This window comes from Neltuma alba, unplaced genomic scaffold (assembly GCF_004799145.2).
Source record: "Neltuma alba isolate B1F8T4 unplaced genomic scaffold, ASM479914v2 tig00011497_pilon, whole genome shotgun sequence".
In the NCBI taxonomy this organism is placed as follows: domain Eukaryota; kingdom Viridiplantae; phylum Streptophyta; class Magnoliopsida; order Fabales; family Fabaceae; genus Neltuma; species Neltuma alba.
In genome coordinates this window covers 134,688-154,625 of record NW_021636165.1, presented here as the reverse complement: position 1 = coordinate 154,625, position 19,938 = coordinate 134,688, and the positions used below count along the sequence as shown (strand labels likewise).

At 36.0% G+C, this 19,938-nt stretch overlaps 3 protein-coding genes across 3 annotated transcripts; 1 reads left to right on the top strand and 2 right to left on the bottom strand.

Annotated features, from left to right (window-relative positions):
- Positions 1 to 417: 417 nt before the first annotated feature.
- LOC114714264 (F-box protein CPR1-like) lies at positions 418 to 1,671 on the top strand. Its single transcript, XM_028898994.1, has one exon. It carries the CDS (start codon positions 418 to 420, stop codon positions 1,669 to 1,671), a length of 1,254 nt encoding a protein of 417 aa, XP_028754827.1.
- Positions 1,672 to 8,487: 6,816 nt separating this feature from the next.
- Positions 8,488 to 9,996, bottom strand: LOC114714262 (14-3-3 protein 10-like). Its single transcript, XM_028898993.1, has 4 exons — positions 9,355 to 9,996; positions 8,862 to 8,981; positions 8,621 to 8,746; positions 8,488 to 8,532 (listed from the first exon to the last, which is right to left on the bottom strand). The coding sequence occupies exons 1-4, from the start codon at positions 9,994 to 9,996 to the stop codon at positions 8,488 to 8,490; spliced, it is 933 nt and encodes a 310-aa protein (XP_028754826.1).
- A 5,097-nt stretch (positions 9,997 to 15,093) lies between these two features.
- LOC114714261 (14-3-3 protein 10-like) lies at positions 15,094 to 16,514 on the bottom strand. The gene is made up of 4 exons (XM_028898992.1): positions 16,011 to 16,514; positions 15,501 to 15,620; positions 15,256 to 15,381; positions 15,094 to 15,159 (listed from the first exon to the last, which is right to left on the bottom strand). Exons 1-4 carry the CDS (start codon positions 16,512 to 16,514, stop codon positions 15,094 to 15,096), a joined length of 816 nt encoding a protein of 271 aa, XP_028754825.1.
- Between the last annotated feature and the right edge of the window lie 3,424 nt (positions 16,515 to 19,938).

Sequence of the window (19,938 nt, the reverse complement as noted above, 5' to 3'; positions counted from 1 at the left end):
AACCGTTAAAACATAACATGCATAGTTCATAACTGCAATATAGAAGAAATAGAAATTTTTTTATTTATAAAATATTATAATAATAATTTTACAAAATATAAAATCTGAATTCTCCATTTAATTTAAAGGTAGAAATGAAATTTAAGAAGAACAAAATAAAACAAAAGGAAGAGAGGATCTGCTTCCAACTTTCTTGATGATCGCTCCATATCTTAATATGATTATTCAAATTGATTTTAGGCAAATCACATGCAATTTATATTTTTAACATTTTAAAGAAATTTTTATTTTAATAAATACATAATATAAAATAAAGTTAAATCGGAGATTCAACGAAGTAACACATGAATGAATAGATAATATACGCACCTCTGAATCCCTTTCCTTAGCTCTTAAGCCAGTGATCGTCTCCTTCATATGGCGATTGCAGGCGACAATCTTTGTCTGCCTCTGGAGATCATCCACAACATTCTCAAAAGGCTTCTTCCAGTTAAATCCGTGGAAAAGATTGGAGGCGACAATCCTTTTCTGCCCCTGGACATCATCCGAAACATTCTCAAAAGGCTTCCTGTTAAATCCCTTGTTCGATTTCTTGCTGTGTGTAAAGATTGGAAAAATCTCTTGGAATCCCCAGATTTCATCGCAGAGCACTACCACCAGTCTGCTCACAGCAACCCTCTTGTTATCTGCACTGATTTCAGTCCCAACCCTAGATATTCGCGCTTGTGTTTGGTTCCATATAAGACGGAAACTGTGGAAGTTGAGAGAATACCCGCCATGGATTCCTTAAGGAATCTTGACCGCATCATTGGTTCCAGCAACGGCTTGCTTTGTGTGGTACTACTGAATGGTGTTTATAATCATTCCCCTCCTCCTTCGCTTTTGTTGTTGAACCCAGCGACTAGAGAGGTAAGGCAAGTACCCAGGTCAGCGAAAGATAAGGCTCTGGGATGGGGATTTGGGCTTTGTCCTGTGGTTAGGGATTATAAGATAGTGAGAATTTATGCGACTAACTGTCCTTCAATCAAATTTGACGAGGACGGCGGTATTCACGGGGAAGTGTTTTCGCTAAGAACGGGGTCCTGGAAAGAAGTGGAATCTGGGGCTCTACGGCGGCTTCGAGCATTTCCTTGTGAACCTCTCACTTTTAATGGGGCTATATTTTGGTTGGGATGGGGTGAAGCTTCCGTCAAGATAGTTTCATTTGATCTAACAATGGAAGTTTTTTCATTGATACCAACCCCTTTTTTAATCCCTCTTCGTACTAATCCTTCCTCTCAAATTGTGTTGGATGTGTACGAGAACAAAGTTGCTGTGCTTTATCAATACGGAGGTAGGCTTAAACCTAGTTTCATGGATTTATGGGTGTTGGAAGAGGGAAGTGGTGCATCTGGAAAGAGTTGGGGGTGGACTAAGAAATATAGTATTGGACCAACTTCATGGGGCTTAAGTCCGTTATACTTTTGGAGGAATGAAATAGTCTTTCGATACATACACGAGGTTCATTTGCTCATTCTCACTGCTAATCATGAATTGAAGCGCTTCAACATCTATCCCTCTATCTATAATGTGCGTCAAAAACTCGATTATGTGGAGAGCCTCATGTCTATGGATGGGGATTCTTTCTGCTCAACTCTGGCAACAATAGAAGAACTATCTGCCAGGGAGTAGTCTGCCCACATGGAAAGCCTATTCTGAAGTTCTGTTGGATAAGAAATCAAACAATTTTGATCCATCTTTGTTTTTTTCCATTATGTGTTGGAGCACAAAGGCTAAAGTTTCTGGAGGATATATATTATATTGCTTCATTGCTCAAGGGGCATTCTAGAGTAGATCTTTTAGGTCTTTCTTACTCGCTCTTCTCTTTGTTCTTTTCTCGGTATCTTAAGTTCTCATTTTGTCTGCCATTATGTAAACTTATTCCTTTTAATTATAATATTTAGAGAGCCTCATTATGTTGAATAGCCTTGCTATATATGAAATTCTTGTTTTCACATTCTGGATTTACTTTGACTTAGCAATTTTGGTGAAAACGCTGCCACAAAACCTTTGAACATTTGAGTTTTACTTACTAAGTTTTTTGTTTTATTATTTTATCATTGCACAGTTTTCTTAGAAAAAAAATTACTGGAGCATATTGCAATGGCAAAATGCTATACTTTGATGAAGATGGGACAATATGTTATAACATTTGTTCAGACTTGCAACATTAAACCTTGTCCGAAGGTTCCTAACCTTGGGAAGCTATATGACCAGGATTTATCCCTCTGGTTACATCTAAATAACTATATGTGTGCGCGCGCGCATATATGTCACGAGTCAAAATACTTGATCTTAAAACCAGAAACTGATCTGAGCTCGTGATTTTTTCTGGTTCCTCTATTTTACTGAAATTGTAAGCCTGTATTTACCAATTTTGAAGATTTCTTGTGAGATTACGGCGAATCATGACATCGCTTCTCCTTTAAAACCGAATGACGAAGGATATTGGCCCTAGTGCATGGTTCAATTGCTCTTCATTGTGCTCCCACTATAGTCTTGAATTGTTCATCCGTTCAAATTTTGATGCTAAAGATTAATCTTGCTTTGGAAAATCATCAATTTTGAACTATAAAACCTTTTAACATGTTTGGTTTGGTTGTATCTATCATCTGGAATGGAGAAATTTAGATCAGCACTAGTTGTTGCAAACTTTATCTTTGCGCCTTTCTATTTCATCAAGAATGAATATATGGGTTTAGGTGCTCCTATATATATGAGGAATTAACTGATCTCTAGATGGAAATGAAAGATGGGAGGAAAATGGGGACTTTTAGAAGACTAGTCTGTACTATACTTTTGATTAGTAAGAATATTTTAGAAAAGACAACACATATTTATTACAAATAACTAACTTAACTAATTTTCTTAATTTACTTAAATTAGTCAATTATAAGGATTGGAGTTAGTATACATGCACAACTATTAGCAGCTTCATGTATATTTCGCATCTTCTCTGGTCTATTTCCTATAGCCTCCTCACTAATATTCACTGTATTCGTCTCCTTCCTTATACGTACTTACACAGTGCTTACTAATCGGCAAAATCCTGGCCCAGGTGTACCAATTCTTCCCTTCTCCTTGCAAGTAATTAGATCCCATTTGTTTTGTGCTAAGTCCGCTCTATAACTTTAGGCAATAAAAGAAAAAAAAAACAAGGAAAGGTCCCATTTGATTCTTTCATGTGAGTTCTACTATCTTGAGGCTTCAATATATACTCCTCCGGTCCTTAATATAGAACCCAATTCTTGAGTTGGTTTTGATCCTAAATATAAGACTCATTTTTCATATTTATCAATTTTCTCTAAATTACCCCTATGGATACCCTCTCAACTATAGTCAAGTAGAAGAGGAAGAGGAGGTATTAAGAAAGATGATTATGGTGTTTTAGGAAAAATGTGTCACTTTTATAATTAACTAACTTACCTAACTTTCTTAATTTAATCAAATTAGTTAAATGGGTCTTATATTAAGGACCGGAGGAGTATCAAGTATAATTGAATCTAGCGAATGGGATATATGGGATCTCCCTATTGGCGGTGGTGGATTCGCATTTGTTATGTTGCCTCTAACAGGGGTTTTATGTAATTCTCGGACTAAATTCATATTTTGATCCTATTTTCTTAGTTTCATCGTTTCTTCGTGAATAATTAACCAATTATGTAGACACTTGGGAAGCCATAAAAAAATGTGTTGTATTTTCCATTCTGGAGACTTGTGAAAGAACATGACAATCTTGGTTACACAGGATTTCTTATTAAGGTATGTTTTTTCATTCCAATGTTTTTGTTTGTCTAAAGCACATTCAACGCTGATTAAAAAAAAAAAAGATGAGCATGGGGTATTCATCTTAGTCTAAGTCATCCAAATTGATTTTGGATGTCTAGATTTAATTTAAAACTGTAACGTATTTTAAATAAATTTTTATTTGAATAGACAACGACTTTAAATAAAGATAGTATAATCTTAAAACTAATATTTTTAAAAAAATTATCATTGAAAAAATTAAATTAAAAATTTTAAATTTAAACTATCTATGTTAGATTTTGGATAGTTTGAATTGCATCATAGTAATGAGTCCGTGATATTTATGTTGTGATGAAAATTGAATGAGAACCTTGGTTGTCGCACCTAATTTAATTTGTATCCTCCAAAACTGAAGATTTTCAGGTGTCGTTTTGAGCAGAAGAGAAGAACAAGAAATGAAATTGTGAAACCAAATATGTTTATATAAGTTCATTTTACATAAGCTATGACAAAACTTTTTTTATATATTTATCTCATATTTCGTAAATCACAGTTAAAAAATGGGGTCTGTATAATACCCGGTGACGATAAGAGAGGTACCCCAAACAATATATGATTATCATCGCGTTTTCGCGGTAGGGTTTGGATTCAGTAGCGTTGCTAATGATTGCAAGATAGTGGGATTTTATCTCCCAGCGTTGCTTAACAAGAAGGAAGCTCAACAAGCTGATCACGATAGGCCTTTTTGTGTGCAAGTGTATTCATTAGACTTGGAAGAATTTCATCAAGAACAAGTATTGACTTGTCGGTTCTACTCATGACCTTGATGCGATTTTTTTTTTTTCAATTGACACCCCTTAGATTGAAGGACGTTATTAGATTTTGATAAACAAGGATTATAGAACTTTTAGTTTTTTTTCCCTCTTTTGCATGATCTTTTAGCCTTCTATTCACCAAAAAAAAACAGAAGTTTTTTAAAGGGATGCATGGCATAACAGAAAAAGAACATCTATATACAAAAAAACAGAGAGAGGTGTTTTCGTTTACATGCTTTTTACCTTTTTGGGATTTTCTTTTCTTTTGGCCTCAGTTCCTGTATGTTGCATTTGGTCCATGTTGCCATATGATGCTTTCTTTAGTTAACAGTTTAGGAGCAATTATACTAAAGCATTCATATAAATGGATGCGAAAGTGGACATAGTACAATTTCTTTTGCTCAGACATAGTACAATTTCTATTGCTCATACGGCAATGAAATGGATTGATTTGCTTGAACTTTAAATATAGTACACCTCCTGAGGTCGATGCTTTTACAATGCATCTCTTTTGGAACTCAAGGACTTTTTTGCAGAGCTTCCAGTTATATTGCTTTTGTTCCGATCATGCCTAGGAGGAATTAGGATTTTTAATCTTTATAAGAAACAAAAATGAACAAAATGGCTTTTGATGCACAGTTGAGAGAAAAGCTAAGATACTAGAGAGTGGTGGGAGTGATATTTTTGACGGCAGAATGCAGGGTCAATTTCTTCATGCCCTGTTCTCATTTTAGCACTACATATCATCTACACATGTCAGACTAAATAATCAATGTTTGTAATGGGTTTTTATATCACAAAAGCAAATGTCAGCTAATGGGCATTATGTATAAACCTTGATGTACTTTAGTCGGCTTGGCAAGACTTTGTGCTCAATCATCAAGACAACTTGCATCTTTCTCATCTTTGATTATATGGAACATTCACAAAGAACTTCACATCGTCATCATCGGCTTTTCATAATAGATAGTCTGGTTTCAACAGACTGATAAACTTTACTTGAATTTATTGGCTAGCCCCTTTATTTGATCTTTAAGATCGCCTGCGCGTCCTTGAACAGAAATCCTAAAGCTTGCGTCTTTTTCATTCGCAAGCATACAAATAACATTACTTTATAACAATCATTGTAATGCATGTTTCTGCAAACATGTAATCAGCCTTGGTTTAATCTAAAAGATCAACGATCTCCTTCTTGATCCATTTTCTGTTATTTCTTATGAAACTTGCTACCACCCAATGGTATAATAGGTAGCTCATTCCGATAAAGACAAGCTATCTCCGTGGTTACCTTTATTCCGATCATATGTTCTATCTGTTTCTGATGAAGGTCTCATTTGTTCGGAATCATATATTCGGTATTTCGAATCTTTCCTTAAATCCCATATCTGTAATATCACCATTGGACATCTTCAGTGGTTCATACTTTGAACAATGCTTGTTTGTTTTGATTCAATGTGATGACTCATCCTGTGATCTGTCTCATTATTTTGATTTGGACCTGCAGTAAACCAGAATTTGTTATATACAAGCTCAAGGAGATGGGAAAACCAGCAGATAAAGACATCATGCTGGTCGGTGAGAATTTTGACCGGCTAGATACCTGTAAACGTGGCTATATAAAACCTGCTGATCTCATGGAGGCTAATCTTTGATAACATAAGAACCTCAGTATGGTTATCTTAAGTGCCAGAAATTTCTGTGTCTATGCCAACATGATCAATTGAAGAGGAATATCATGCTGTCCAGTTTCATACTACTACCTCCGGTCCTAAATATAAAATCTCATTTGTAATCTACAAATGATGTCTTGTATTTAGAACTTAACATAGTATCCGCTCATTTCTTGACCCTTCATCATGATCATTGAGATAAGGCATATATGTCGAAGGTGAATGAAGCCCAAGAAACCATATTTATGTCATTATTTTTTCCTTTTGGCCTGTGTAATTTGGCAGTTTGTTTAGAAAATAAAAACATGATGAGAGCATACGATTTTTACACTTCATGTTACACAACAATTAGATTTTTTCTTTTCTCAGAAGAAAAAAGATTTTGTATGCGTGAGTCTGTTGGAGAAATAACAAGAACACGGAGAAGCATATTGAAGTTGTCATTCCTTGAAAGTTGTCATTCCTAATTTAGTTTTTAGCCAATCTAACTTTTCTAAAAGTTAAATTCATAATAAACTATTTTTTCAATATCTAATCCCAACGGAGCCATTAACTTATTGACAGGTGATTTGGGGCGAGAAGGTGAGGTTGGCCGTCGTGATTGCCAAATATTTTCATGACAGAATCGACATAACCTAAACACCTTTGCTATAAAAGGAACTGAGTTGATGCTGCTTGCTCATCGGCTCCCCTCACCAGCTTCCGCAACAAAATGGACACCGCGTTTTGGGTTTCGTGCTTTTGCATTATATATAATCAGCTCATTTGTTTCCTCATTCCAATGCATATGAGATCTAAAACCCCAGTTGGTGCGGAGCATTAGAAATGAAAAATAAATATTGAGATTGAGATTGAGAAAAATTATTATAATAATATTTAGTATGAGTAATTGCTTGTGATATGTGATTAGACAAACCTATATATAGATGTGGATTGGGGAATACTACTTACTACTTCCCCCAATGGTATTCCTAACCCCACATTTGACTAATCTTATGTAACAAGCAATCTCTTATGTTAAATATTTTTTTAATAAATTTTTTTAATCTCAATCATAATCCTTACCTCTAACTTTTAATGATTTCTATCAAACGGGACCCAAGTTCATAGACGGGGAACTAGCATTGACTGTTACTGTAAGCTTTGCAACTACCTAATCAAAAGCAGTGTGTACAGGTTACGCCCAGCATGCATTTTCTTTTTATTTTCCATCATTTTTGCTCCCGTTCGCCTATTACATGACTGAGATTTCCAAAAACTGTTCATTGCCTTGGGACTGTCAATATTGTCCGATTATTAACTGTTCATTCCTGATAGATGAGTCATCCGTGGCGTATTGTTTTCAATTTTTTCATGTACGGTGGAAGATGCAGGAGACTAGTCGTTCATTGAGAAAATGCTGCAACTTCTTATTAGCACACCTCCATCTTTATACTAGTCTACTATGACATTATATCTTAGATCAAGATTTGTATAATGACATTGCAGTTTGATACATGTGGTTCGTTAGCATAGGATACCACATCTCATTATTTAAATTAAACCTTATTATTAAATAATTATGAGCCAAGCACATTCCATTACCTATGTTCCATTCAGTGATTAGTGCCATGAACACTTATTCCAATCACAAATGATACTTTCTTATGTTGGAGTTGATGAATACGTTGAACTGAATTTGTTTTTCATTGCTCTCTCAGAGACATGGACTTTAGGATAAGCTGTCATGAGATATAAACATATCTGTTGGTCGGATGCATCTGTTTAGGCTGTTTGCTCTTCATTGTTGTAATTCTTTGTTATGTTTTTCCAATTAGTTGGTACCTTCTTTGTGGAAGCGTCTCCTGTGTACAGTTAGATTGTCGGACCTTTTGTGATGGCATATGTTATTTGCACCCATCTTTACGGTTGCTATTAGATCTTCGCCAGTAGTCATATCCTCCCGCGCATATGCTAGTTAAGGTAAAACTAAACCTCATTATTATTATATCGGAAAATTTAAGCCGAGTTATATCGCGATGATATATCTAAAAGCCCAAAAATATATCAAGTTCCAGAACTGGCTAACTACCATTAGAGTTTCTAAAACTGAGGAGAGTTCAAGCTTTTTCCAGTAATGCAAAGCTAAGGCATGAAACATGCGAAACTAAAATAGAAGCGCTAGTGACAAAGTTCAGCATCGAAACGCACAAAAATCAAATGGTCAGCCTCCGCGGTTAAGGGAAGAACTCGGAACGCCATGGCCTCTTGTGCAGCCGGCCCTGCATAATGCCCAGTGTAGTCAAGTCAATCAAAATTGTTTTTATGTGCTTCAAAAATATCCAAGACGTTAGTTATGTAGTAAGTTACCGGTGCCTCAGACTCCCAAACCTTAAGCTTGTCTCTTATAAGTTTCATGACAACTGTTGTGCCGCTGTCATCGTAGGGTCCTTTTCCCAGAGTCTTCACCAGCTCATCAGCCGCCTCTTCAAAAGCCTTTCAAGAATGAAAATCAGCAAGAGTTTAGTAGATTTTCTGTTTATGACCTCAGCAAATATAGCATAAACAGGAAATAAGGAAAAGGTAGAGACAAGGATGGAACGAAGGATACCTTCTTAGCTATCTCAGATGCTTCATAAGGTTTCTTAAGAAAATCATAAAGGAAAGTAGAGTGGTTGAGTGCCAGATTCAACTTTGTTTCATGGGTGGCAATAAGATCAGTAGCCAGTTCCTATGAAGTCCAATAGGACAACAAGCCCAAAGTCAGAACAATATTTTTAGAATTATAAGATTTCAAATCATCCATTTTTTTAACAGTTATAATGTTAGGTCATACATGGAAGAACTACATTTTTAATGTTTGAGCAAATGGCACAAATCTAACAGCAAAACAGACCCAGAACAGAGGCGCTGATTGACCAAATCAAACTTAAACACAAACCATTGCGAAAAAAACGAAGAATTCATCCTGCTATAATGAAAAAGGGAAATCAAGGGCGCCGTAAATTGAGGGGAGGTAATGTTAAGTAAAACCTGTGAGATAGTGGGACAAGACATTATTCCATGCAGAAAGAACCAAAAAGTACCCAAAAAGAAAAAAGAACCTGAGCATTCACGTAAGCTGTCTCGGCCTTTGCAGCATGCCAATTACGCTCCTCCTCATCCTTGACCTCAGCCAGGTATCGGTAATAATCCCCTTCCGTCATATAATAGTAGACCTTATCGTCAGTCGCACGAGCAGGGGGAATCAGATGAGATTTCAAGAGCTCCAGCATGTTATAACATTCTTTGGATAAGTGGTACTCAGCATCCGATATATATTTTCCAATAAGATAAAGATAGCTAGAAACGCAATCCTTCTCCCTCTCTTCTTGCTGGGCTGCCAAGAAGGTCTGACGGGCTGTCCGGAGAGATTCAATCACGTTGTTTTGTGCGACAAAGAGAAGATTCCTCTCCTCTACGTCGAGCTCCACCGGTAAGACTGAAGAAAGCACCCATTTATGCATAAAATAAGCCATCTGATCAAATTTGCCTAACTTCTGAGCTAACTGAGCAAGATAGATGCACTCACTCTTGTCTAAATTTTTCGTAAAAAGGGTGGCCATTCTGCTTCGGCAGCGAGACTCGAGGGGAAGGAGAAGAGAGTGAGTGAGCGCAAGAGTGAGAGACTCACAAAGGCAAATAAGAAAGGAGGGAGTGAGGGCGGCGGTGAGCAAGTGCAGGGACCAGGCATATCGCGAAACCATGAGTACGGTGCTGTGAGGGATCCGGATACATTCGTACAGGGGCAGAGTGCGCGGGTGAGGGAGAGTGGAGCGGGCGATGAAGAAAGTTTGTAACTAACGGTGTTGCTAACTTAATTGACATATATAGTATATAAATCAGATAAATTAATAAACATCAATATTAATAATTAAATAATAAATTGATGATGTGGGTATGAATCTAAGGGGTAAAAGTTTAAAAAAAAAGACAGAGGAGATGGAGGATTTTGGTTTTAGTAAATTATATGCTATTGTTTCACCCCTAATATGATTTTAGTCCCTAAAATTTGGATCAATTTTAGTTTTAGTCTCTCAAGTTTCAATCACATGGTTTTAATTTTCAGAATTTAGTCTATCTTAAAATGTTAGTCCAGAAATGTGTAACTGTGTTAAATTTACTAAAGTGTCATAAATACACTAAAGTGGTGATGTGGACTCACCAAATAATATGTGTCTGAATTTTGTGAAACCTTCCATTTTTTTCTTTGTTATTGCTGGTTCCAGGAGGCTGGTCAAAGGGGCATTTTGTTATTTACACAAGATCCAATTAGATGCTATTTAATGAGTTTACATCAGCACTTTTAATGTCATTAAGGACACATTAGCATATTTTAACACTATTACATTTTCAGGAACTAACATTTTAAGATGAGCTAAATTCTAAATACTAAGACCACGAGTTTGAAATTTGAGGAACAAAAAAGGACCCAAATTTAAGGAATAAAAATTATATTAACAAAAAAAATTATTATTTTTTTATTTATTTGATTAGTTCTCTTACGATTAAAATTAATAACACATTAGCATATTTTAACACTATTGCACCTTTGGGAACTAACAGTTTAATATGAGTTAAATTCTAAGTGCTAAAACCATGATTTTAACACTATCCATATATCTTTTTTCTTCTACATTTAAATTACCAACATGTCATGAAAATTAGTTAAAGATAATAAATATATATATAATACAATTTATTTTTCTAAAACAATCTTGTTTATGAGAGAGCGAGTGGGGAAGAGAACGTGTGGAAATAGAAATGAGGAAGAATGAGTGGGAAAAATGAGAGACCTTTTTTGCATAAAAAGGAGGGAAAAAAAGAAAAAAAATACATTAAACAATTAGACAAATTCAAATTAATGTTTACAAAAAAAATAAAGCACATTCAAAAATTTGATACTTATATTTTGAACCGAAGGGGTATCAAAAGATTGGGAAATACTCCTTTCTATTATAAATTTCAAATAACTAATTTTATTTAAAAATCCTAATATTTCATAGGTTGATTATTAACCCCCGCTATTAAAATTACCGTTGAAGTCAAGAATTTTTGTTATGTCAAAATATTTAAATTTTTTATTATAAGGCAAGTTATTTTAGACCCAAAACTTGCAATTTGACATGTAATTTGTTAAGTATTTTTAAAATACTTAAAAAATTACTTAAAATGTTTATTTGATCGAGTCCATTTTAAATAGAAAAATTATAAATTATTTAATATATAATGAAAAATATAAAAATCTTGACATGACAACTACCGGTAACTTTAATAGTAATTTTAATAGTAGTTTTAACGGCAAGAAAATTGATGTGAACCATTAAGATTCTTAATCAAAACTTTGAAAGGTCAGGAAAGTTATTTGTAACTTACTCAAAGTTTAGAAGAGCTTAGTATGTTTTTGTCTTTTTTTTTTTTATAATTTCACTCTACTATTTCAGTGTATGGTCAAAACGAAGAGATTAGGGCTCTTAGAGAAGTATATAAACAAAGAGATGGTTCATTAATCCATACCTCGGAAAGGAAAACGACGGACTTCGGAAATACTAATATGATAGAGTGGAAAGGGACTTGATTAATAAATGTTACGCGTGAAACAATTCAAACGTGAACAAATACTGAAAGCCTGACTAATTACTGAGGCCAAAAAAAAAAAGAAAAAGGAAAGACATGTTACGTGGAACATCTACATAGATGATTAATTAACTGAGTTGGTAAGTTTATAGATATTTATGTTGCATGGTATTGATCCGTCTCTTATTATAAAATCTTTTTAATTAAATTGTGTAGTTTAAAAAAACAGTTAAAATTAGTTAAAAGCAATTAATATGTAGCAAAATTAGTTTTTTTCTCCAAATATACCCCTATAAATAATTAGGTAGGTGTGAGAGAATAATAGTGAAATAAAAGAAGAGGGAGAAGATATTAAATGCATTAAATTAGGAATAAAACAGGTAACAATGCATTAAAAATTCAGACAAATTCAAAGGATTTTATAAAAAACAAACAAACCTATTTAAAAAACTAGATCTTATAATAAGAGACGAAGGAGTATTTGTATTCTTATAAGGGAAAACTATAGCATAGGTTCTTCGAGTTTCAGTCAAATTAAATGTGATCAAGGTGCCTGTAATTTATTTTTCAGGATATGGGTCTTGTAAGTTTAGTCAAATTACGTCCTTCAGTTAATTAACAGAGTTAAGGCAATTTTTTTTTTTTTTTATGATAACTGCGCCCAAACCGGCTCACCACTTCGGGACCCTATTCCATCCCCTTCTTGACCCGCCCTTCACTATCTCCTTTAGCTTCATGATCCAAAGCTCTGTTGAATCTCACTTCCTTTCATCAATGTGATTCCTGTTTCCATGCTGGATTTCCACTTTTCTTTATTCGCCTTTATATTTTAATTGATTAGTCATTTTGCCATTTGACTCTATCTCTCCCTCGCTAACCTTCCGCCCTTCCCCTCTTAATTGAAATCAAGATCACTAGATCAAGTGGTTTAATACTTTGAATGAAACATGATTGAGAATAATGTCGGCACAGAAAACTGTGTGCGCCACTAGCAAGCTTCTGAGGTGAAAATGGAAGAGTTGAAGCTTGCCAGTGAAATTGTTATCCATTATTCCGCCATTGAAAGCCCAACACTCATGCAATCCCTTCATGGAAGTTGACAGGAGCAACAAGTAGGGAAGGAACTGTTATGATCTAACAACGTAACAGTATTCAACACAATACAATGCACTGAAAATCTGGATATATTAGTCAATATACGAGGTCACTGTAATAACAGTTTACAGACAATTACCCAGAAAATGAGAATCGCCACTGGTATTCAGAGAAGATAACAGAAAAGGTCCAGAAAAGGGAAACAGAGAATCAGAAAAAGAAATACGTAGGGAGAGAATCAGGGAGAAGCAAATCACAATTTTCATACACGTCCCATTCTCTGACATCTGACAAACTTTATTCCCTCAGCTTCTGTGGTGGTCGTCTCTCACGTGAGCTCCTTCGCACGCCCAATCCAATGATTGCATGATCGCCATTTCCCTCCACCTCACCATCCATTCTGTCATCCACGTGTCCCTGGGTCCCATGTGCGTTCATGACAGGAACGTATTGAAATACCAAATTTTAATCATCCAATTTCAAATCAGACAAGTTGATTAGTTTAAATCTGAAGCACCCCACCTGACCGTGCCTTCCACAGCATCGACACCCAATCATCTCCTCGGCGCCCTTCCGCGTCAGGTCTTTGGCTTACTGAGCTGAGGCTTGTCTCTTCGGCGGCCTTCCACGCAGTCCATGGCTGCGTCGGCGTCGTCACTCTGCTCCAAAGAGATCCTCGTCATGGAAGGGTCCCGCTTCACCCTCACCACCAGGGCAATGTTTATAGTTACCTTCGGGCATTGCGTCCTATCGCGATGGCAGATCTAAAACTCAGATCTCGAGGGAACACAAGGAGAAGACGATCCGATGCACGATGGAAAACGGAGATGATGGAGGTTGGGCAGGGTCAAGACGGGGATGGGGATGAGATGAGGTGGGTGGTGATTTGGCACCAGTTAACAAGAAAAAGCACAAGTCATCCTGAAAAGCTAGCCAGGTCATTAAATCATTTGCCGCATAATTATTTTTAACATTGTAAGCTAACAGGACGACTTTGACTAAATCCTAAAAATACTCCTCTGATTCTTATTTTTAGCGTAGAGAGAGAAGACAATTTTTTATCCTATTTATAGGGTATTGAGAGAAGTTTTTTGTATGGATGTATAATTTTACCCTTCATTTATTATTGTGTTGATTTTGTTTAGACGAGGTATAATGTATATTAATCTAGACCATGTAAGTGCTCGCTCAGGCCAAAGAGAGAAAAAAAAAAAAGAACAATAAGTGCTTCCAAGGATTTCTCAATACATGACATGCATAAATGCCAGTGCCACTGAAAAACTGCCATATGAATTCACAACTTTATAATTTCGACCAACACCATATGAATTTTTGTGGCGGTTACCTTATAGCAACTTCAACTTCCCATTTTCTCCATTTAAAATAACTCCCCATTTAATACATTTTGACATAATCCTAATTTAAAATATAATAATTGTCATATATGAATACCAACGCAGGTAGTTAATTTGAATAATTTGCATGAACATGTTTTTTCTGTTATTGCAAATACTAAAATTCTGAACATAACTGTCTATTTATGCCGATACTTTATGGGCGGATTAGTCTGAAATCAAATTCAAATTCCAAGTTATAGTACATCCATTATTTTGAATCAAAGTAAAATAATTAAATAAAAAGCATTAAACAACAAGCTTAATCAGAGTCTTTCGTGTGAACTAACTTTATCAAAATATGACATACAAATTAAATACCGGTATTAATTTTACTTTATAATCGTATTTTCTTTTATGGTGCCAATATAGAATGTTCAGTTGTGACTTGTGACTACCACCAGACACTAGAAGCAAACACACCTTAGCTTATTGAAAGGTGATTTGGGGCGAAAAGGTGAGATTGGTCGTCGTGATTGCTAAATATTTTCATAACAGCATCAAGGAAAAAATCAAACCCGCTACTTATAATATCGGGAAATTTAGGTCAAGTTATATAGGGATAATATATTTAAAAGCCGAAAAATATATCGAGTTCCAGAACTGGCTCCCTGCCAGTGGAGTTTGTAAAACTGATGAACGTTCAAGCATTTTCCAGTAATGCAAAGCTAAGGCATGAAACATGCAAAACTAAAATAAAAGAGAAGTGACAAAGTTCAGCGTCCTAACACACAAAAATCAAAAGTTCGGCGTAGGCGGTTCAGTGAAGAATAGGGGACGCCATGGCCTCCGGTGCAACTGGCCCTGCATAATGCCCAATATAATCAAGTCAATCAAAATTGCTTCGTATATATATATGATTGACAATATAAGTCACTGGTGAGTTCTGTAATAAATTACCGGGTACTCCGACTCCCAAGCCATGAGGTTGTCTCTTATAAGTTTCATGACAACTGTTGTGCCGCTGTTTCCGTAGGGTCCTTTTCCCAGAGTCTTCACCAGCTCATCAGCTGCCTCTTCATAAGCCTTTCAGAAATGAAAATCAGTAAGAGTTTAGTAGATTTCCTGTTTATGTATGTCCTCGGCAAGGATAGCATAAACAGGAAATAAGGAGAAGGTAGAGACAAGGATGGAACGAAGCATACCTTCTTCGCTATCTCAGATGCTTCATAAGGTTTGTCGCAAAAATCATAAAGGAAAGCAGATTGGTTGAGTGCCAGACTCAACTTTGTTTGATTAGTGGCAGCAAGGTCAATAGCCGCTACCTTGGAAGTCCAATCAGACAACAAGCCCAAAGTGAAGGTAAGAACACATGATATATATTTTTGGAATTATAAGATTTCAAATCATACATTTTTCACACCAATCTATCAGCAAAAAAAAGGAGGAAAAAACAAAGAACAGAGGCGCTGATTGACCAAATCAAGCTTAAACACAAACCATTAGGGGAAAAAACGAAGAATTCATCTTGCTATAATGAAAAAGGGAAATCAAGGGCGCCGTAAATTGAGGGGAGGTAATGTAAGTAAGACCTGCGAGATAGTGGGACAAGACATTATTCCATACGAGGAGAAACAAACAGTACCGAAAAAAAGAAAAGAAAAAGACTGTCCACCATTTTTCTAACGAATCAAGAAAATACACATAGTCATTACCTGACCATTCTGGTAAGCTGTCCAGGCAGCTTCAGCAGCAATATAACTTTTCGCTCCAGCCTTGAAATCAGCTAGATATCCATGATAATCCCCTATCATCATATTATAGTAGACCTTGTCCTCAGTAGTCCCGGCTCCAGGAAGCAGGCGGTAGACCAACAGTTCCAACATGTTATTACATTCTTTAGATAACTGGTATTCAGCATCGGATATACATTTTTCAATAAGGACAAGATATCTAGAGGCGGAATTCTTCTCCCTCTCCTTCTGTTGGGCCTCCAAGAAAGACTGCCGGCTTCCTCGGAGGGAGTCAATCACGCTCTTTTGGCCCACAAAAAGGAGATTCCTCTCCTCAATGTTGAGCTGCATCGGACTACGACTTGAAGAAAGCACTAGTTTCTGCATAAAATAAGCCGTTTGATCAAATTTGCCTGCCTCCATGGCTAACCGAGCAAGATAAATGCATTCACTGTCGTCCAAATTTTTCGTAAAAAGAGTGGCCATTCTGCTTCAACAGGGAAACTCGAGGGGAAGGAGAAGGGAGTTAGTTGGGAGGGTGAGAGAATCGCAAAAGGCAAGAATAAAGGAGCGAGTGGGGGCGCAATTGGGTGAGGGCGGGGACGAAACATATCGGCCGGACGATGAGTACGGTGCTGTACGGGGGGAAAGTGCGCGAGTGAGGGATCCGGATGCGTTTGTACGGTTTCAAGGAGAGTGGAGTGGGCGACGAAGAGGGTTGTATTTAAAAAAAAGAAGAAGTAATTAACTTCTGCATTCTCTCTCTTGACTACCCACCACCTCACCGTCTCATTCTCTCTCTTGCTCTCCTTTTCATTTTCTCGTGCTCCTTTGATCCTCTCTCCCACTTACGCATCATCCTTGACCTTTTTCCTCATATGAAAATTAAGCTTCCTCTCTTTCTTTTTCTTTTTTCTTTTTTTTTTATTCTCCACGTGTTATTTGCCAATTAGTTAAATTTTTATTGTATAGTGATTAAAGTTGTCTTTTTCTACCACATTAGTTCTGTTTTGAAAAATAGAGATTAATAATTATTTGAAAAATTATTTTTATTATAAATATTAATGACGAATAATTTCATTAATTTAAAATTTTCGTAAAAGATTGTTCATCATTAATATTGATATTGAATATTTTTAAAAATAATTATCAATCTGTTATTTTTTTAATACTTTTCTAAGCATGGAATACTGAAGGGAGAAGCATGAAACGTCACCGAGAAATCAGCCCGAAATAAGTTGTTCTCTGTGGCCTGAGATTACAAAACGCCTTTATCCTTTTCTTTTTGTCTGCCTGCTCGAAACGCCGTTCTCTCCTTCACTACTGACTACTTCACCCTGCTTCTCCCTAGTCCCTGCCCATGAATGCGAATTTCGAATCCCTAATTCCCTCCGACGAGCAGATGGCACTTGGTGGCGAAAAACCCTTTTTGCGGTTCGATATTATCACCAACATTCTCAAAAGGCTTCCTGTCAAATCCATTGTTCCATTTCAGTCTGTGTACAAAGAATGGAAAAGTCTCTTCAAAACCCCATCTTTCATTGCTAAGCATGCCCGCCACTCTGCTCAGTAAAACCCTTTTCTCTCTCATCCATGCATACGATTACAACTACAGGCGTCTGTCCTTACGGTTGCTTAATCATGAGATGGAAACTGCTGAAGTTCTGAGCACACGCTTGATCGATTCCTTCGGACGTGGTTGGAGAATCATTGGCTCTTGCGATGGCTTCCTTTGCGTGGAACTCGATGCTGATCAAGGAAGGTTTCCTATTTCGCTTCTGGTGTGGAACCCATTGACCAATGAGGTAAGGTAGGTGCCCCAAACAATATATGATTATCATCACGTTTCTGCCGTAGGATTTGGGTTCAGTAGCGTTTTAAATGACTACAGGATAGTGAGATTTTATCACCCATCTTGCTTAACAAGAAGGAAGCTCAACACTTATATAGCAGCAGGCTTTACTGTGTGCACGTGTATTCATTAAGCACAGGTACATGGAAGGAACTAGAAATGGGTGATTTACGGCATACAGAATTTCTCCCCGGAGCTGTATGTGCTAATGGAACTATTTTTTGGTATGGACTGGGGCTTTTTAAAAATATGTTAGTTTCGTTCGACGTAGCAACGGAAGTATTTACACTAACACCAATAGATGCTTTTTATTCTGAAGCTGATCAGTATGGTCTTTGTCCATCTAGGCTTGATGTGTAGGGGAACAAACCTGCTATGTGTGATGGATACCGCATTGAGACCGAAGACTCTAAAACTTATTCCATTGATATGTGGGTTGTACTGAGAAATGTAGGATTGGACCACTTTCAAATGTTTTACAGCCCTTGTGTATTTGGAGGAATGGAATAGTCTGCCGTAAAGAAAAAAGTGTAGAAAGTGAGGCTGAGGTGGGGGGTGACTCAAAGAACTTACTATATCTGTTCAATGTCACTACAAAGGAATGGAAGAAGTTGCACAACTTTTCTGCTGCCTATGACCAGTGTGATATTTTTAATTATGAGAAAAGCCTTCTGTCTGTTTTGCAACATCTGGGTTGACTGATAAGCCTTGCTCTGAAGTAGGATCATTTCTGTATTCCAGATTTCTTTTGTCTCAGTAATTTTAGCGGAAACTAATCCACATAACCTCTTATCATTTTGGCTGTACCTATAATACTTTATTCTGCGTTAGATTTGTGATCTGGAATGTAGAAATTCAGTACTAGTAGTTCCAAACTTCATTTTAGCTTGCTATATTATTATGTGATCAATTTTCTCGTATAAATATATAGTTCAGTTGGTGCTCTATAATAATTTTTGGGCTTTATTGGCTGCTTAACATGTCTAGAGGAATGAAAGGCCTGCATGACAGGTTAAAGCTTCTTGCTCTGTCATTTTTGATCTAAATCAAATGGAGTGATAGGTTCTAATACACAGCACAAGGGAGTGAACTATTTGAATGGTTGCTTTGTGTTGCTGCTGCTGGATCTCAGCATTACACTCTAACTGTGGAACCAACTGTTTAAGTTGTTGCTTTGTGTTCTGTGCTTAAACTGGTGAATCGCATCACCACAGGCTTGGTATGTAACATGAAGGTCTTCCTATATTTATCAAGTCTTGGTATTGCAACCTGTTTATATGGATGTGATTTCTCATTTTATTTTCAAGTACACAGAGAGTCTTTAGGTCTGTTGATATTGATGCCCTCTATATTTGTCGTGGAAATGAATTTGTAAAAAAGCTCTCACATCCTGGCTGCCCCTATAATGTTGGTGCCCTTTATGTCTATTGTCTATAAGATATGTAGAAATTCAGCATCAGATGTTCCAAACTTTGGTTTTCTTGTCTTTACTGTCTCTAAATGTGAAAGCATGAAATGGTAACAGCCTACGCAGGGCAATAATCGGAGGCCCTGGCCTTATATTTTAAGAGAAATATGAGGATATTAGGATTAGATGATTTGCTATTAAAATCTATTTAAATTAACTTTTCTTAAAATTATATCGTTATCTTATAAAATATAATTTTAAGATAAGATAACATTATCATGTTTCGGATTTAAGTGACATTTGATCTATAATTTAAAACTTTTTTCTGCAAAAATCTATGATTCAAAACGAGCATGTTTTACTATATAGTATATAACTTTTTTTTTTTTATCATTACTTTAGTTGTCCACTGCCAAAAAATTTCAAGTATTCGTATATTTGATATTGTCAAGACGTAAATAACAAAATTCCTTATTGCTTAAGGTTTCATACGGGAAGGATTAGATGTTTTGCTATTAAAATTTATTCAAATTAACTTGAAATTGTATTATTCACTTATATAATATAAAAATAAACAAATAAATTTAAACCGTTAAAACATAACATGCATAGTTCATAATTGCAATATAGAAGAAATAGAAAATTTTTAA

Coding starts and splice junctions, on each gene's coding strand:
- LOC114714261 (XM_028898992.1), bottom strand. CDS start 16,514: ATGGCCACTCTTTTTACGAAAAATTTGGACGACAGTGAATGCATTTAT. Junction 15,621..16,010: donor CAGCTTACCAGAATGGTCAG/GTAATGACTATG, acceptor TGGACTTCCAAG/GTAGCGGCTATTGACCTTGC. Junction 15,382..15,500: donor CATCTGAGATAGCGAAGAAG/GTATGCTTCGTT, acceptor CATTTCTGAAAG/GCTTATGAAGAGGCAGCTGA.
- LOC114714262 (XM_028898993.1), bottom strand. CDS start 9,996: ATGGTTTCGCGATATGCCTGGTCCCTGCACTTGCTCACCGCCGCCCTC. Junction 8,747..8,861: donor CATCTGAGATAGCTAAGAAG/GTATCCTTCGTT, acceptor CATTCTTGAAAG/GCTTTTGAAGAGGCGGCTGA. Junction 8,533..8,620: donor TTTGGGAGTCTGAGGCACCG/GTAACTTACTAC, acceptor GGCATTATGCAG/GGCCGGCTGCACAAGAGGCC.
- LOC114714264 (XM_028898994.1), top strand. CDS start 418: ATGGCGATTGCAGGCGACAATCTTTGTCTGCCTCTGGAGATCATCCAC.